This window comes from Marmota marmota, unplaced genomic scaffold, assembly GCF_001458135.2.
Source record: "Marmota marmota marmota unplaced genomic scaffold, marMar, whole genome shotgun sequence".
Classification (NCBI taxonomy): domain Eukaryota; kingdom Metazoa; phylum Chordata; class Mammalia; order Rodentia; family Sciuridae; genus Marmota; species Marmota marmota.
In genome coordinates, this window is record NW_026000242.1 from 27,830,453 (window position 1) to 27,847,004 (window position 16,552).

General features: G+C 37.3%; 1 protein-coding gene across 10 annotated transcripts in view; it reads right to left on the bottom strand.

The window, feature by feature from the left end:
• Cep295 (centrosomal protein 295) overlaps nt 1-13,370 on the bottom strand; it is a 70,316-nt gene extending 56,946 nt beyond the window's left edge. For 2 of the 10 annotated variants that reach the window (XM_048795735.1, XM_048795738.1), the window contains exons 1-5: nt 9,024-9,212; nt 4,274-4,404; nt 3,256-3,456; nt 1,996-2,120; nt 1,190-1,283 (exon numbers count right to left, since the gene is read on the bottom strand). In XM_048795735.1, coding sequence (XP_048651692.1) covers nt 1,190-1,283; nt 1,996-2,120; nt 3,256-3,456; nt 4,274-4,404; nt 9,024-9,159 — 687 coding nt within the window. In that variant the 5' untranslated portion in view covers nt 9,160-9,212. Of the gene's footprint in view, nt 1-1,189; nt 1,284-1,995; nt 2,137-3,255; nt 3,457-4,273; nt 4,405-9,023; nt 9,219-13,315 lie in introns of those variants that run through there. The other 8 variants (XM_015489989.2, XM_048795736.1, XM_048795739.1 and 5 more) reach the window with 7 other exon arrangements.
• Between the last annotated feature and the right edge of the window lie 3,182 nt (nt 13,371-16,552).

Genomic DNA, 16,552 nt, shown 5'->3' on the forward strand with positions numbered 1-16,552 from the left:
AGATGTGTATAAGAGACAGATATATATATATATATATATATAAAAGATAAATAAATAAGTAAAAGCATGAAAGTAACAAAATTAAAGACCTAAGAGAATACCTTGTACTATGCTGATGACATGCACATAAAATATACTTGAATATACAACTAAATTAGACATCCCTAAATTTCTCTTTTTTTTCCTTCTACTTAATATTTTCAGACAAAAATAACTATGTATATCAAAGTAGCCAATTCAATAATCACAAAAAGCTAATATAAACAAGGGAAGAAATACTTTAAAAAATTAATTTCTTCTTTGCTCAATAAACTTTTTTTAAAAAATGAGTTCCAATAACAAAAGCACACATTTTACTTCCATAAATTTTTTCCATTATCTCATAATCTGAGGAAATTTGAAATACTTATCTGAACCTTAACTTATCCATGAAAGGTGACTATAGTGTGAGCCAAATCCAAAATGTGGAAACATCTATATGACAACTTATGCTGTTTCTTTTTCATTAAATAAAGCACATTAAAAATAAAAATGATGCCCTTGGGTTCAATTCCTGAAACCAAAAAACAAATAAATAAATAACTGAAAATCCAAATTAAATAAATAAATAAATAATAAAAAGGTGCTGTGCACAGTGGCTTGTGCCTATATTCCAGCTACTCAGGAGGCCAAGGAAGAAAGATTCCAAGTCTGAGGGCAACCTGGGCAGCTCAGTGAGACCTTGACTCAAAATAAAATTTAAAAAGGATTGGGGATGTAGCTCAGTGATAACAGCACTTGCCTAGCAAGTGCAAGGCTTTGAATTCAATCTTCAATTACCATTCAAAACATACCAGAACTATTAATAATTTTTTGAAAACCAAAACCATTATAATTTTTCAAATAAACAAACAAAAAACTTTGAGACCATTGAGGAAAACTGAACATACACTGAACATTACAAAATATTAGGGAAAATAGCAATATTATATTGTTTTTTAAAAAAATAAAGTCCTTATATATCAGAAATATATACTGAAGTGTTTATGGGTGAAATGGTATCTACGGTTATTTTAAAATACTCCAGCTATACTTATGCATTACTTGTACAATTAAGTTTAAACAAATGAAAATTATTTTGAACTCCATTGAGTTTTAACAGCAAAGTATTATCATAACCTAGTTCCCCCCAGAACTCAAAGTAATTCACCTCGAAAAGAGTTGGAGGAGGTGGTGGCCGACTTGTAATTTTAGCAGATCTCTTTTTTTCCACAAGCAAAGCTTCCTTTCGAGCTTTTATATGCCTTTAAAAAAAAAAGAGAGAGAGATCAATTAATTAATCATCAATTAATCTCTAAGGTAATATCTCAGGGTTAAAAATAAAAAAGTCAGAGGACCTCTACAAGTCCTACAGTCTGATACCACAGGCTCAGCATGCTGTTTATACACATTGGATGTGTATGAAAACATTTACCAATAAAAGAGGACTATCTAAAAACATAAGCTCCATAGTGTAGACCAACCCAACAAACATCAAATGTTTTTTAGAACAGTTTAGAGTTAAAGCTAGAAATGTTGTATAAAATGACCACTGCTGACCAGTAATAGGTTCCTTCTTACGGCATACAAAAAGGCCTATTGACTTTCAGAATCTATAGTCTCTACCTCTTTCAGTATTTTTTCTCCCCCTAGAACCAGGGATGAAGCCCAGAATATCACACATTAGACAAGCACTCTACCACTACATCTCTAGCCTTCTTTTAACGTTCTTAATTTACACTGATTTTTATTCCTCTTTTACATCAGTCAAATAGATTTTGATTGATGTACATTCTGAACCAGTTATATATTTCTCCAGAAACTTCGCAACTACTACAACACTCAAATGTTCAGATTACAAATTAGAAGAGAAAGCTCATTCATTATTAAGTTTACCTCAGTAAACCACTCTCCACTGTATCACACTAGTTAGCACCCATTTCTAGCCATGCTAGTTTTTGAAAATTAATACATTACCAGGTTTTTTGTTTCGTTAATATTTCTTTTTGGTTTTTCTGTACTTTCAGGGCCTCTTGATGCCTTATGTCTGCTTTTCTTTTCCTTTCTGCTGCCCGACGTGCCAGAGCATCTAAATCAGGTTCCTAAAAGTATGCAATACTTAAAATGTCATGTTAAACAAGATTAGTAGAAATGCAACTGTTTGATTTCAGAATAAAAATGACTTTTCAATTTTGGCATACTTCCTTACACACTACAGCAAAATATTCAGTGGTACCACTGACAATATGCTGTATCAGGAAGGACTAAATATAGAAACAACTGAATTTAAAGCTAACATAAGCATTTAACTTATATTACAAAAAGAGACTATCAAAGTACTAGGACAAGGGTTAAATTAAATAATAAAAGAATCCTTTTAAATTAAATGCCAAGCTGTGGTAACAAAAGTAGTTACGAGCCAGAGCAAAAATCATGAGACGCCACACAAATGTCTAAGGTTGGGGGAAAACTGCACTAAAGCACAAAGTTAATGATGGCAAACATAGAACTACAAAAATATGATCTCTGAACTTAATGCTAAAAACACAGACCAAAACTAGGACCAAGAATCAGACTGCCTGCCACGTTATTTAAAGATATTTCTTTTTCTCATTAATCTTTATCAAAGATTTATCTTCTTTGGAACCAGCCTGTTTATTGTAGGACTGATTCTGAAATGGCAAAGTAATATTTTCTAACCACAAACGACAGTAAACAAATCAAAATAAATTTAGGAGGCAGCGTTAAATACTGAATAAGATCTACCTCTCCTTTCTGCAAGTCATCAAAAAATTGTTATTATTTGTGAATGAAATCCAAGGATATGTAATACACCCAACCATACATGTTTAGAGGTATAAGGAATGACACTGAAATTAGAAATATAAATTTATTCCACTGAATCTGTCCAAAATGCTTGAGATAAACAACTTCTGATTCATAAGGTGATTATTTAATTTATACAGGTAAGTAAGAACTGGAAGAAAATACTGCTAATTTAAACATCCCAGAAAGATGTGTTTTACTTGACATAACTTACTAGGGGAAAGACAGTACTATTTTCAAATTAAATTAAATTGATTAAAAAAAACAAAAAACAAAAAAAACAGCAAGCTCAGCCTGCCCAAAACAAATTGTATACATGAAAATACTTTTATAACCCAAGCATTCAACAAATATAATTTACTTTTAAATGACATTACTGCCACAATCTGATAGTCAAAGAAACTCACTCACATTTTCTTTGGCCTGTCGATGTCCCTCTCCCATATTTCTTAAGCTTGCCAAATACAATTTTTCCAAGTTTCGTATTTTCTGAGTTTGTGATTCTTTCCATTCTGTCCTTAGCTCCTCTGCCAAACGAGTAAAGTGCTGATTTCTCCTCTGCTTTACATCTTCTCTTATCTGTAAGGCGATATCCTTTTCTTGTTCTCGAACCTAAAGAATGAACATTTAATGAATTATGTGAAGGAGGCTTATTGAAACTCTTTTGAAAAGCTATCTGGAAATAGGAACTCAAATGAATTCTCTTCAGGCCCATCAATTCTTCTGAAGACTCATCTTAAGTTCTTTGTAGAAGAGAAAATCCTAACAACGTCGAAAAAATAAGAATCTCAAGACTACTTCAAAGGCCTTTATTTGTATTGTTTTTCTCTCCTACACCTCTAATGCAACTGCTACTATCACTCCAATAACCTATAAAAGGTTAAAATGGTAAATATGATTTAATGAAATTCACAGCCCAAAGAAGCAGAGATAGAGCCAGATGAGAACTCCATTTCTGTGGTACATCATCATCAATTCTAGACAGAATAGCAAGCTTCACAAAGACTTACCTACATTATTCTAGACAGTTAAAAAAGAACAATCTATAATCTCTATTAAATTTGTCTCAAAAACAAATAATTGTTTCAACAAGTCTTCTGGGAAATCATTCTATGTTCTGTTCTCATCTGCAGACAATAGATCATTTAAAAATATTTAAAGACCTATTTTCTAATGTTTATTTAATCAAATAATACCTATCTTCCAACTATCCCCCAAAATATTTATTATCTCACCATATTTTTCAAATGTTTCAAAACTAGTTAATATGAAAGAACCAGGGCTTTTTTTTTTTTTTTTTTTTAACTGCCAGAAGAGGCTTTTAAGTGCAATTAGGACATTCTGATGCAAAATCAAAACAAAACATAAAAACCTAAACAGTTGGAGAGACAAAGAAAGACTTTAAAGCTTTATTCAGAAGAAATCATACCTGTAGCAATCTTAGTTTTCGTCTTCTTTCATAATCTTCCTTCAAAATTAAGGCTTCCTCATTGGGACTCAATCTCAGCTTGCCAGCATTTACCTTTCTTTTCATTTCTGTATACTTCAAATATAAAGGATCTGAGTTTTTTAAAAAGAAAAATGTCTATAAGGATATATGCCATTGAAATAGAGCAGCAAGGATTAAAATAATTTTAAAAATTCATATTTATAGAGGGCTGTATATAGGCAAATAAAATAAATTTTCCAACTTGTTTGCAAATAGCAATTATAAACCCAACACTTAGATCAGTGCTTCTCAGAAGTGAGGGAAAAGACCTGACTTGTCCTTGATGAGTATTTTCCAGAGTTTACTTAGTTTAAATGTAAAATAGCAGAAGATTTAAAAAGATGTGTGGCAGAGAACAAATGTTTCCATAATATAGTTTAATACTTTAGAACTCTTGACAACCTGCTGAAAACAGTGAGACTGGTATACCATAGTAAAGGGCTGCTGGTCACTTGATTCAGCTCCCGGTTTCTTGTTTATCTCAATTACAAAGCATCACTGTATCTGATGGGATCACATCAATTCCATGGGCCATACAATTCATCAATAATAAACAATTCATCAATAATACAATGGTGTGGTTTTAAATGGATGACTATTTTAAAAAATCCTTTCTAGAATAATTGAATGTGTCAGTGTTTCGATTTCCGGGTGTATTTTTTTTTTAATATCTATCTTATCTATTTATTTTAGTTGTTGATGGACTTTTATTTTTTATTTCTATGCTGTGCTAAGAATCAAACCCAGTGCCTCGCACATTCCAGGCAAGCACTCTACCACGAAACCACAAACCCAACCCCATTTCCTGGTATATTCTTCTAAAACTATTTTTATACTCAGGCAGGTAATCTCCCACTCTTCCCCAGTTTTTAATATACCTCTATATGGGTAAAATGGATGGGGGGAGGAGTTAAGAATCTGTACACTGTAGAATCTGAAAACCCTTAAGTAATTCTGATATCAACTTGTTCATGTTACTACCACTTCAAAAAATTATACACTTAACATCAATGCAAAACCATGATTTCATCTGAGACACGTCAACACTTTTCAAGTCTCTTCAACAATAATCAGGGAGGTAAACTGTGTTACTGGATAGAACATGTTTCTAAAGCTGGCATAAGACTAGCTTCCTTCATGAAGCTGCCCTCTAATAATTCCTGCTCCACTCATTCACTCACCCCTAACTTGCCCATTGGTAATATATATTATCTATACATTTATATGGGACTGAATTCTATATTGTTTAGGTATGACCTACTCCAGTTTTCTGTTAATTACAATCTGCCACTTTATGGATCAAGATTCCTAACTATTGAAGGATGGTGTTGTTATCTAAAATATGTTAATATTCAAATAAATATGAAAAATAAAAACTATTTCAGATGCTATGAATGATAGTCTTCTCAATCAAGTGCAAACAGAATAGGGGCTGGCAAACTATGGGTTTAATACTTTTTCTGTGAATTCTCCATCAGAATGTAAACTCAGTGAAGACATATAGTATTATTTACTGTTTCATATCCATAGTCTAAAAACAGTGTCTTGAACCTACATAGGTACTTCAGTAAGTATATTGACTGAATGACATTCAGCGAATTATTAATTCATGTAAAGTACTACATAAATACAGTCAATTAGGATCTTCCACAGGACTCTGTCAAAAGGAATAACTGCTCGCACCTAAAAAATTTTTCCAATGCATCTTAGTGATTTGATACTCCCAAGTGTTTGGTAATGATAAAATGTTAACTATCTCATCTTATAGATGTTTTAATCAGCTTTTTCGCTGCTGTGACTGAAAGACCCAATCAGAAAAACTGTAGAGGAAGAAAGGTTTACTTAGGGATTCAGGGGTTCAGTACATAAGTGGCTAGCTCCATTACTCGGGGATCTAGGTGAGGCAGTACATCATGGCGGAACAGCATGGCAGAGGGAATCAGCTCACTTGAGAGACAACACTCTGCAGATACAAAATATGTACCCCATAGCCATACCCCTCAATGAACCACTTCCTCTAACCATACCTCACCACCTCCAGCCAACACCCAGTTAATCCCATCAGGGATTAATTATCTGATTAGGTTAATGTTACAGTCCAACCATTTCTCCTCCAAACCTTCTTGCATTATCTCACACATGAGCTTTTGAGTGACACCACATCTAAACCATAACAATACCCAAAGAAATAAAGGCCGCTGGGTTAAAGGACTTGCCTAAGTGACAATATCTAGTGGCAAAGCTAAGAAAATCTGGTTTCCTTATTCCATTTGGCTTGACTTTCTGATATGTGGACTGAAGAAGGTTTTATTTAAGTTGTTGTTTTTTATGAGTGAGGATGAAGAATAAGAAGTATGGGGAAAAAATGAGTAAGACTAAATTTAGTCTTCCACATGAGTCTTTTTTAATTTGTCTGAAAAATTCACTCATATTCAAACTATTATAATTAATTATTGGTAAATCTCAAAATATGACTGGATGGAGAAAAAGAAAGTGTGTGTGTGTGTGTGTGTGTGTGTGTGTATATAAAAATAATTTTAAAATGTCACTGAATGGGAAAAAAAGCCAGATACAAAAAAGAGCATATAAAATTCCATTCATATGAAGTTCAAAAACAATGGATTCAAGACAAATCCATAAGGACAGAGGTTAAAACAGGGATTACCTTTGTGGAAATTAATGACTAGGAGTGGGACACAAAGGAGCCTGCCTGTAATATTCTATATTTTGATCTGTATGATGGTTAAACAGGTATACAAATATGTAAAAATTCTTCAAATGGAATGCTTAGATCTGGGTATTTTATTCTAAATTACACTCTAATATAAAAGGATAAAACCAATTTTTCATATTCTTTTTGAGTATTCATCATCATTTGTCAGAGGATTATAGTTATTTTTATCTATGATATGATAGAATCACTTTTTTCATGCATAATTTAAAACTATTAAAATTTACTTGAAAATAATTTTAATTACCATACACCTTTCCTCAGTTTCTACAGATGTCAACATCTTACATAACCATAACACAATGATCAAAATCAGGTAATGAACACTGGCCCAATACTTTTAACTAACCTACAGACCTTATTCAAATTTTGTCAATTATCCTACTACCATCTACTTTCTGGATCAGGACCCAATCTTAGGCATTTGGTGTTGTGTACCTGGATGCTCCAGAAAGCAGAAGACAAGATGGGATTAAATTTAGGGGAGATGCCTCTGGGAGAGAAAACAAGGAAGGAGCTGGAAAAGGCTAGAAGCACTCAGACTACAATGAAAGTCTGACACTGAGTGAAGGAGAGTGGATGCTAAGGCAGGCTCAGAGACCTCTGTGGAGTTTTCTCAACAATAGACCTCTCTTAGTATCCCTGCCATTGACACTCCATGTAAATAGAGTTCAGAATGCAAGAAATGAATGTCTGTGGGTTACATTCTCATGATTGCCAGGTATCCTCTAATATGGGACAGTTCCTTACTCTTTTCAAAACCCCAATATTTAAATTTAAAAAAAAAAAAAAGAACACCAGCCGGTTTTTTAGTTCAGCATCCTCAACTTAAATTCATCTAATCTTGTGACTAGGCAGAGGTTGTGCATTTCTGGCAACAACACTACATAATTAAGTTCATCCTGACCTATCAGGATGATATGCCTTACTACTTGTGATGCAATTTTGACCACTTGGTTAAGATGGTGCCTATCAGAATTATCCACTATATTTATTATATTTCTTATAAGTGTCTGATATAGTAGAGGTTATATAAAAAAAAATCATGTTTTTCACCATACTTCTACCTACTTACTTTAGTAGCCATTGACAATTATTGTCCGAATCAATTACTATAGTGTTTATATATGTTATTTTCTATTTACATTTTTCCTTCTACGCCTACCAAATGGAATTCTACGTTGGACATTTTCCCTGCTGCCCTATTTCTACTTGTCTTGTAAGATCTCAGACTGAGAATAAAACGGTACCTGGCACATGGTAAACACAAAATACTAGACTTTCACGACGCGGATTCAAGATCCACCGCTGCCACTTATTAGAAGACGACACAGGACAAATCATTTAAATCATTTTGGTCTCATTTTCTTAAATTGTTTAAGGGAAGTAATATCTTCCCCAACAGGTTGTTCTAGTAATTATGTGACTTACTCAATGCGAAGCCTCCAAATACATTTTGTGTTAAAGACTCAAAACTGTCACTGTTTAAAAGTGGACTCTGTGACAGAATACCTGAGAAATTTAAGGGTGGCAGACCCCAAAAGAGATCCTCTCTGCAGAATACGACTCCAAATGGCTACCAGGATTCAGACCACATCCATAAGTGATTTGCACGAAGTGGCAGCAGCAAACACCCCCAGCCTCCACCCCGCGGCGTGGAAGCTCAGGGGCGGGGGAGGCAGCAGGGGAACCCCCTCGAGAACCCGCCCGGGGAAGGCGCGCAACGCCACTCGTGCAACAGGACCGGGAGCAGCCCGGGTCGCACGCGTCTCCTATCCCGTGCGCTCAGTACAGCCGCAGCCCGACGGCAGCCGAGGCCCGCTGACTGCCGACACCCGAGATCCGTGGGCCGGGCTGCAATCGGGGACTCTGTCCTTGGGTGCACACCCCTAGCGTCTGGGCTTCCGGGCGTCGTGCATACCCAGGGCGGCGGGGAGACAGGTGCAAACCCTCACTCACCTGTAAACCGGGAGCCCGAAGCCTGCAGCCGCGGCTCAGAAGAAGCCGACTCCAACAGTGGCTGCCGACCAGCTTCCCCACAGCCGTTTGTGCGCCTGCGGAGCAGCCATAGCCAAGCCCTCGTCACTTCCGTCATTCAAACCGCCCGCCAATGGCGGGACCAAACCGCGGAATCCCGCCCGCTCCTGCCCCTCCTGGGGTCGCCGAAAGGCCGCGCCTGTTGGAGCCCCGCGCAGGCGCGCCAGTAGGCGCGCCAGCACGCGCGGCCCTACGTAGAGGCCTATTATTTCTCAGACCTACTAGGACTTGAGGGCTTACTTTCTTTCTCAGGACTCGCTCCTGTCACAGGTCCCGAAACGGAAGTCCGGATGGGGAAGCTATTTGCCCAGAGCTATGGGAGTGACTTTGGTGTTAAGATTCCATCTTGAAGGTGGGCTATCTGGACAAAGGGATGAATTCCAGAAATATTTAGGAAACAAAATTAACAGTACTGGACAAACGATTACATGTGAGGTTGAGGGACAGTGAAGTTCTCTCACAGGCCACTAGCTTGTGTAGCATTGTTGATTACTGATTGTCAAGGAAGCAATCAGAAGTGATAGTTAAGTGGACATGGTGATAGCTCAGGTCTGCACATTTTGGAATTCATTGCCTTTGGAACATCTAGCAATGTAAAGTAGATAAATACGTTCAGAGAGCGTCTACAGAAATAACTGGTTTAAGCATATACGGGTTTTATTTTGTGAGTAAAACCAAAAGCTAGAGGAGTGGATGGAGCAGATCACTTCAGAAGAATCTGCAGCATGAGAAGGCATTGACCTAAGAACCAAACTAAAGAATACCAAACTTAAAGACAGGAATTGAAGAGAGGAACTCTCAAGTACATAAAGAAGATATAGTGTGATCCCATCTCAGATTTATTGACCAGGAAGCTGAGAGTTTCAATGACTCGGCCAAAAGAACATATAAGTAAAGAGTGGAACTAGGACTAGAATTCATGTTTCTTCCCAAATACTTGGGTTTTTCTTCCCTGCCCTCCATCTGTCACATTTATCTTGATGAATAATTATATTGATTCAGATTTACCCTTCCACACCCTAGAAGATGTGCCTATTATTTCATGCTTTGGGCTAGGTTTAGTGCAGGGCCATGATTTCCAAAAGCTCTCTGCAGTTTCCCCATCAGGGTATTTGTGAGTTCCTATTGAAATCAGCTGTTATCAAAGCTCTCCAATGAGTAAACTTTGAGTCCCTTGAGAACTGGGAGTAGATTTTTTTCAGGTGCCTGGCATATAGACCTTCTCAAATGTTTGTCGACCAGCTGAATGAATGAACAAATTATATGCTCCACTTCCCTGGTGGCATCCTGGGAAGAAATTCCACAAATGGAGATATGAATGGAGACTTGTTCTGTTTTAAATAGGAGGCAATGAGGAATCAATGGCCAGTGGGCTTAGAGTCAGAATGTCTGGCTTAGCAGCATAACCCATACTTTCTAGCAGTGGGACCTTAAACGAATGACTCTTGTTTTCTGTTTTGGTTCTCTTCTCCTCCCCGGCCCTCTTTTCCTCCTTTTCTTTTTCTTTTTGTTTGTTTGATACCCACTGAGCTCCATCCCCAATTATTAAATTTTGAGACAGGTTCTTGCTAAATTGCTGAGAGTCTCAAATTTGCTATCCTTCTGTCTCAGCCTCCAGAGTTGCTGGGATTACAGGCATGGACTACCATGCTCTGCATCTGTTTGGGTTGTTTATTGCTGCAACCAAACTACCCTGGAATGTCCAAAATGATTCACTCATGTCAGATGACCATTGACATTGGCTATTACCTGAGAACTCAGCTAGAACGTGTGTGTGTGTGTGGGGGGGGTTATAGATAAATACAATACCTTTATTTTATTTATTTTTGTGAGGGGCTGAGGATCGAATCCAGTGCCTCACATGGGCTAGGCAAGCACTCTACCACTGGGCTACAACCCCAGCCTTCAGCTGGAACTCTTGACCAGAGCATCTATGTGTGCCCTCTCCATTGGATTGAACAACTCACTGTCTAGTGGTTTGGTTTCCAGAGGGAGTATGCTAAGATTGGGCATTTTCAAAGAAAGTAGAAGCTACAAATGCTTCTGAAGGTGATGCTGAGAAGTTGTAATAAGTTCTATCACATTTTATTTGCTAAGTATCATGGGACCAGCCCAGATTCAAGTGAAGGGGAAATGAACTCCATCTCTTAATGGAAATAGTGACAAAGATCTTGTGGTTATTTTAACCCACCACTGTTCTCTTAGTAATACTTGAATTGCCCTCTTAATAGGGTAGTTTTGTGACTCAAAAAGCAAGAAACATATGAGAACATTTTGCAGACTCTACAGAGCTATACTTGTGTTAGGTAAGCAGCTATTATATATATATATTTTTCCATCCAGCATCTTTCTCTCCTCCTCTGGTACAGATCTAGCCCTTTAGGCATGTGACACAGACTGGAAAAATTGCAATTCTCTGTCTGTCTTGATATTGTGACTGATCTAAGGATGGGTATATGACCTAAAGTGGGTAAACAGAGTCATAGGAATTGTTTCTGGAACCAGCAGAAATGAATATATTCTTCTTGGGTTTATATTAATATATGAAACTAGAGCTTCTCAATATGGTTTGACTATGAGTTCTCCCCAAAGCTCCTGTTTAATTCAGAAATGTTTAGAGATGAAATTAAGAGATTATGAGAGTTGTAATTGAATCAGTGGATAAATCCATTTGATGGATTAATAATTTGAAAGGAGTACTGTTTTGGGTGGTAACTATAGGCAAGTAGAACATGGCTGGAGGAGGTGTGTCACTGGGAGCATATCCTTGGGGATTTTATTTTGTTCCCATGGCTTCTCCTCTCTACTTTCTGGCTTCCATGAGCAGAGCAGCGCTCCTCTTCCATGCCCCTTGACCATGATGTTCTGCCTCACTTGCGCCCAGAGCCCACCACAAACTGAATCTCTGAAACTGTAAGCCAAAATAAACTTTTCTTCCTCTAAGTTGTTCTTATCAGGTATTTTGGTCACAATGATGCAAAACTGACCAACCCAGATTCCCCACAAGCTGGTCTAAAAGAATGAGTCTGACACCCAGCAATGAGTATGGAAAGAGAATCCTGACAGTGTTCAAATTCCCAGATCCAGCTATTCCTGAGGTTGGTGATATGCCTGCTCATTCTGTACTTTAATGACAGGAGCTATTTAAAAGAAGCTCTAGATTTATGTGTAAACCTATATAACATATGGGCATCTTGGGAGATAGAACAGAATATTGCTTAAGATCTTGGGCCTAGAGTCCAACTGCTTAGATTTAAATTTCTGGCCAACCTACTCTATAATTTTGAGCTAGTGACTAAACCTCCCTAAAAGTCAGTTTCCTTACCTGTGAAAAAGATGTAGTAAAAGTATCTAAAGGTTGTTGTGAGGTTTAAAGCTAAGACAGTGCCTAGAACAAAGTGTTCAATAGTTTGCTATCCTTTTGAGGGTGATTATATTTTAATACATTTGTTTCTGATTATAAGATGAAATAAAACTTTTAAATGTGTTTATTGGTGTTTTGGGTTTGATTTTAATTAGATCCTTGTACATTCGATACCTAGGGAGAAGTAGGTATGTTTAGCTTCTAGTTTTGTTAACCCATTTTAAATTAATGAACAATTAATAACTAGAATCAAGAGGAAGAATTGCCCCTTGGCAGTAATGTCATTAGTGTGACTGATTTCCACCTAATGCTGCAACCAAAGCTGTTTAGGGTGGAGCAGTTTGTTTATCTGATGGTAATGGTTTCACTGTTCTGATTTCACTTTAATCCTAGTTCACATCAAGTATGAGAAACTAATATTTAAGTGGGGAGTAACCTCAACAATTCTTACATATAAAATCCAAAAGGAAGAGGATCCCAGAAAGAACAGAAGAACTTCACCTATCTGTCAACTACCCGCTTTCTCCCTGGCATAAACACAAGAACTTTACAAGAGACAATATCTAGATAGGAGTGAGCTTAATTAAAAGTACATGAGAGGAAAGACTGGCTGAATAAGACTCTTAAAAACTTATTTGTAAAGAGTGGAGCAGGTATTGAACAAAAAATTGAGTCATTTTCTGAGAGGAAAAAAATGAAAGGAAAGAATAGGGAAATTTATTATCTTGTTTCATTTTTTAAATCTTTCGTGGCATATTAATATGCTACCTCTCAAATTCACTAATATATAGTAAATCAAAAGTATATAGACTGTGGGCTGGGGATGTGGCTCAAGTGGTAGCGCGCTCGCCTGGCATGCGTGCGGCCCGGGTTCGATCCTCAGCACCACATACAAATAAAGATATTGTGTCTGCTGATAACTAAAAAAATTAATATTAAAATTCTCTCTCTCTCTCTCTCCCCGCCCCTCTCTCTTTAAAAAAAAAAGTATATAGACTGTGATCTACATGCTTAAAAAGACAGGGAAGTCTAGATAAAAAGGAGATCATTTATAACCCAGAAAGGCAAATGGCAGTCAAGGGTTTGATAGGGTGGGAAGATTTGCAGGTTAGTCAGAAGGTATGGGTTTGAACTTCTGCTTGACTAATAGTTAACCTCTCTAAAGCTCAGTTTCTCTCTATAAAATTGGATAAATATACACATTTATTGGTACTCCATGTGCTAGAAATGTTAATATCCATTTCATCCTATATAGCAGATGTAAAGATTACATTTTAAAAACTTAAGTTATAGTTAGGCACAGTGGCACACACCTGTAATCCTAAGGTTCAGAAGGCTGAGGCAGAAAGATTGTAAGTTCAAAGCCAGCCTCAGAAACTTAGCAAGGCCCTAATGAGACTTGATGAGACTGGGTCTCAAGAAATAAAAAGGACTGGGGATGTAGCTCAGTGGTTAAGTACCCCTGGGCTCAACCCCCAACACAGGGGGCAGAGGAAACCATTAAGTTTTAAAAACAAATTAGGAAAATAGAAGCTTAGAAGTGTATGAGATCATATTATGGTTTGGCTATCAGAACAGACTTAGGGCATTAACTTTCATGCTACCATTTATTTGTTACTACCACTTGACCTTCTTTAATTTACCCAGTACAAGAATCATTACTATTTGTGTGGTGTTCTCTTCATCCAACATATTTCCAATTATCTATAAACATAATGGTAATTAGCACATTTTCTACCCAAAGTGTGGCCCAAGGACCAGGAGCATTGGCACCAACTGGGATCTTGTTAGAAATGAAGACTCTTAGGCCCTGCCCAAACCTTGATCAGGATCTGTATTATTGCATTTTAATTAATTAATTTTTTATGGCTCTGGGGATTTAACTCAGGGCTGCACACATGACAGACAAGTATTCTACCAGAAAGCTATACCTCCAGCCTCTAGAATCTATATTTTAACTAGATTTAAACTGCACAGCCACAGTTCGTGCTCCCTTTAATAGTTGAGAAGTGCCACTGAACACAGAGTCCTGTGAGAAGGAAGGAAGCTCAGTGCTTTGCTATTTGGGGATCAAATGATGACACTATATTTCCTAGCTACAATTTTAGTTTTCTGATTGGATCATGGCAGACCCCTCAGCATGAGTCTCCTCTTTCCAACACTTATTTCCTAGAGTCAGTATGACCTGTTGCTATTCAAAGTCATTCTTTTTAGGAAATTTTATCTCTGTGTCATCCACCCGATCAGTGTCATCTGTACCTTTGCTCCAGGCCTCAGATACTGTGTGTGATTCTCTTCACCCATCTCTCTATGTTTTTGTTACCAGCCATTTTGCCTTCCCTTCCTCCTACTCTTACTTCTACCCCAAACATTATTTATTCCCCTTTCTCAAAAGCCTTAAAGTCTTCCTGTGTAAATTTTCTAGGGTTGCTCTAACAAAGTTCCACAAACCGAGTGGGTTCAAATGGGAGATATTTGTTGCCTCACACTTCTGGAGGCTGGGAGTCCAACAATCAAGATCTGTTGGCAAGGCCATGTTTCTTCTGAAGGCATGAGGGAAGGGTCTGCTCCAAGCCTCCTAGCTTCTGGTGGTTCTTGAATTATAGATGTATCACCCTGATCTCTGCATTTCGTCTCACATAGCACTCTCCCTGTGGGTGCCTGAGTGCCTGGATCTCCCCTTTTTAATAAGGACTTCAATCATACTGGATTTGAGGTCTCTTCTTACTCTAGTATGATTTCAACTAATTATATCTTCAGTGACCCTATTTCTAAATAAAGTACTTTATTCATATTCTTTATTCATATTCTTCATATTCTGAGGTCCTGGGGCTCAGGCCTTCTACCTATCAGTCTCAAGAGACAAAATTCAATCCATAATGCTTCCTCTAGAAGCAAGTGCAAAGATCGTAAAGTACATGACAAAACTCCTTTTGTTCACATAGTCACAACTCAGAATTTCACAGTACAAGATCATAATATTGTGGATGTGCAAATTATGTCATATTCTTTGCGCCTTGTTAGTGTGGGATCAGTGTGGTGTGGATCCAAGTGTTGTTCTCTTCCTCTTAGCATACCTGCTGTTCTGCTTGCCTAATATGTGACCATCAAGCCAAGTATGTGTTGCTAAGTGATAGGATAAAATGCCCTTCCTTCATGTCCACAAATCCAAAACGTATTCATCTTTCAAGGCTGAGGTAGTCTTTCAAATTCTAATATCTACTATTGAACTGAGCCCTTATGTTGCCTGGTGTTGCATAGTTCAAGTGGCAGAGCCAGGGTTTTTACTCAGATATTTCTGACACTTGAGTATATAGTCTTTGCATTTCTCTCTGCTTGCTCTATTGTATCCCACCCCACCTCAGTAACTCAATAAACATTTACTGTATAAATATTGAACAATTCTCTGTGATTTGTGTTCCTCCTCCAGCCAGCTGAGATCTGTCCATGTCCCAAACTTTCTCTTAACATTAATGATGCCTTTTATCTTGAAAGAAATCACCATGTCTAATTTATCCTTTATTTCTTCAGTGCTAGGAAGAGCATAGTGTTTGAACCACAGGTAGCCTTCAGTAATTATCTGATGAACAAATGAAAATATGTATGTACCCACAAATATTAGACATCAGACTTATCTTTTATATTGTATTATGGCCTGATCTCAAAAATAACTCTGGGCTTTAATTTGTTGGCCAGCAGGAGATCTTGTTTCCTATATGTTTAATGTGATAAAACTTTGGCTGTAAGAGTGTCCCTAGTGTAACACTTGACTTATTCCTAAAGGAATGGCATTTGATAACCCTATTTTCAAGTTAAATCATTGAGAATGATCTTACCACCATTTCCTTCCTGTACTACCCATCCTAGAACCACCTTTTATAGAGGACCTAGAGTCCCATCCAGCTTGTTCCATCTCTCTCAAACCGTCTCTATAGGTTCTACATTTGGGCTCATGTTGACCTTTCTTCTTTAGATAAAGCCCATATTCTAGTATTCTGAGTTGAATAGCTCATCTCCCACAGTACTTCTCAGGTTTCAAGTACCAATTTCCCCCTCAATTTCTTCCCAAATCCTAAGGCTTCACTAC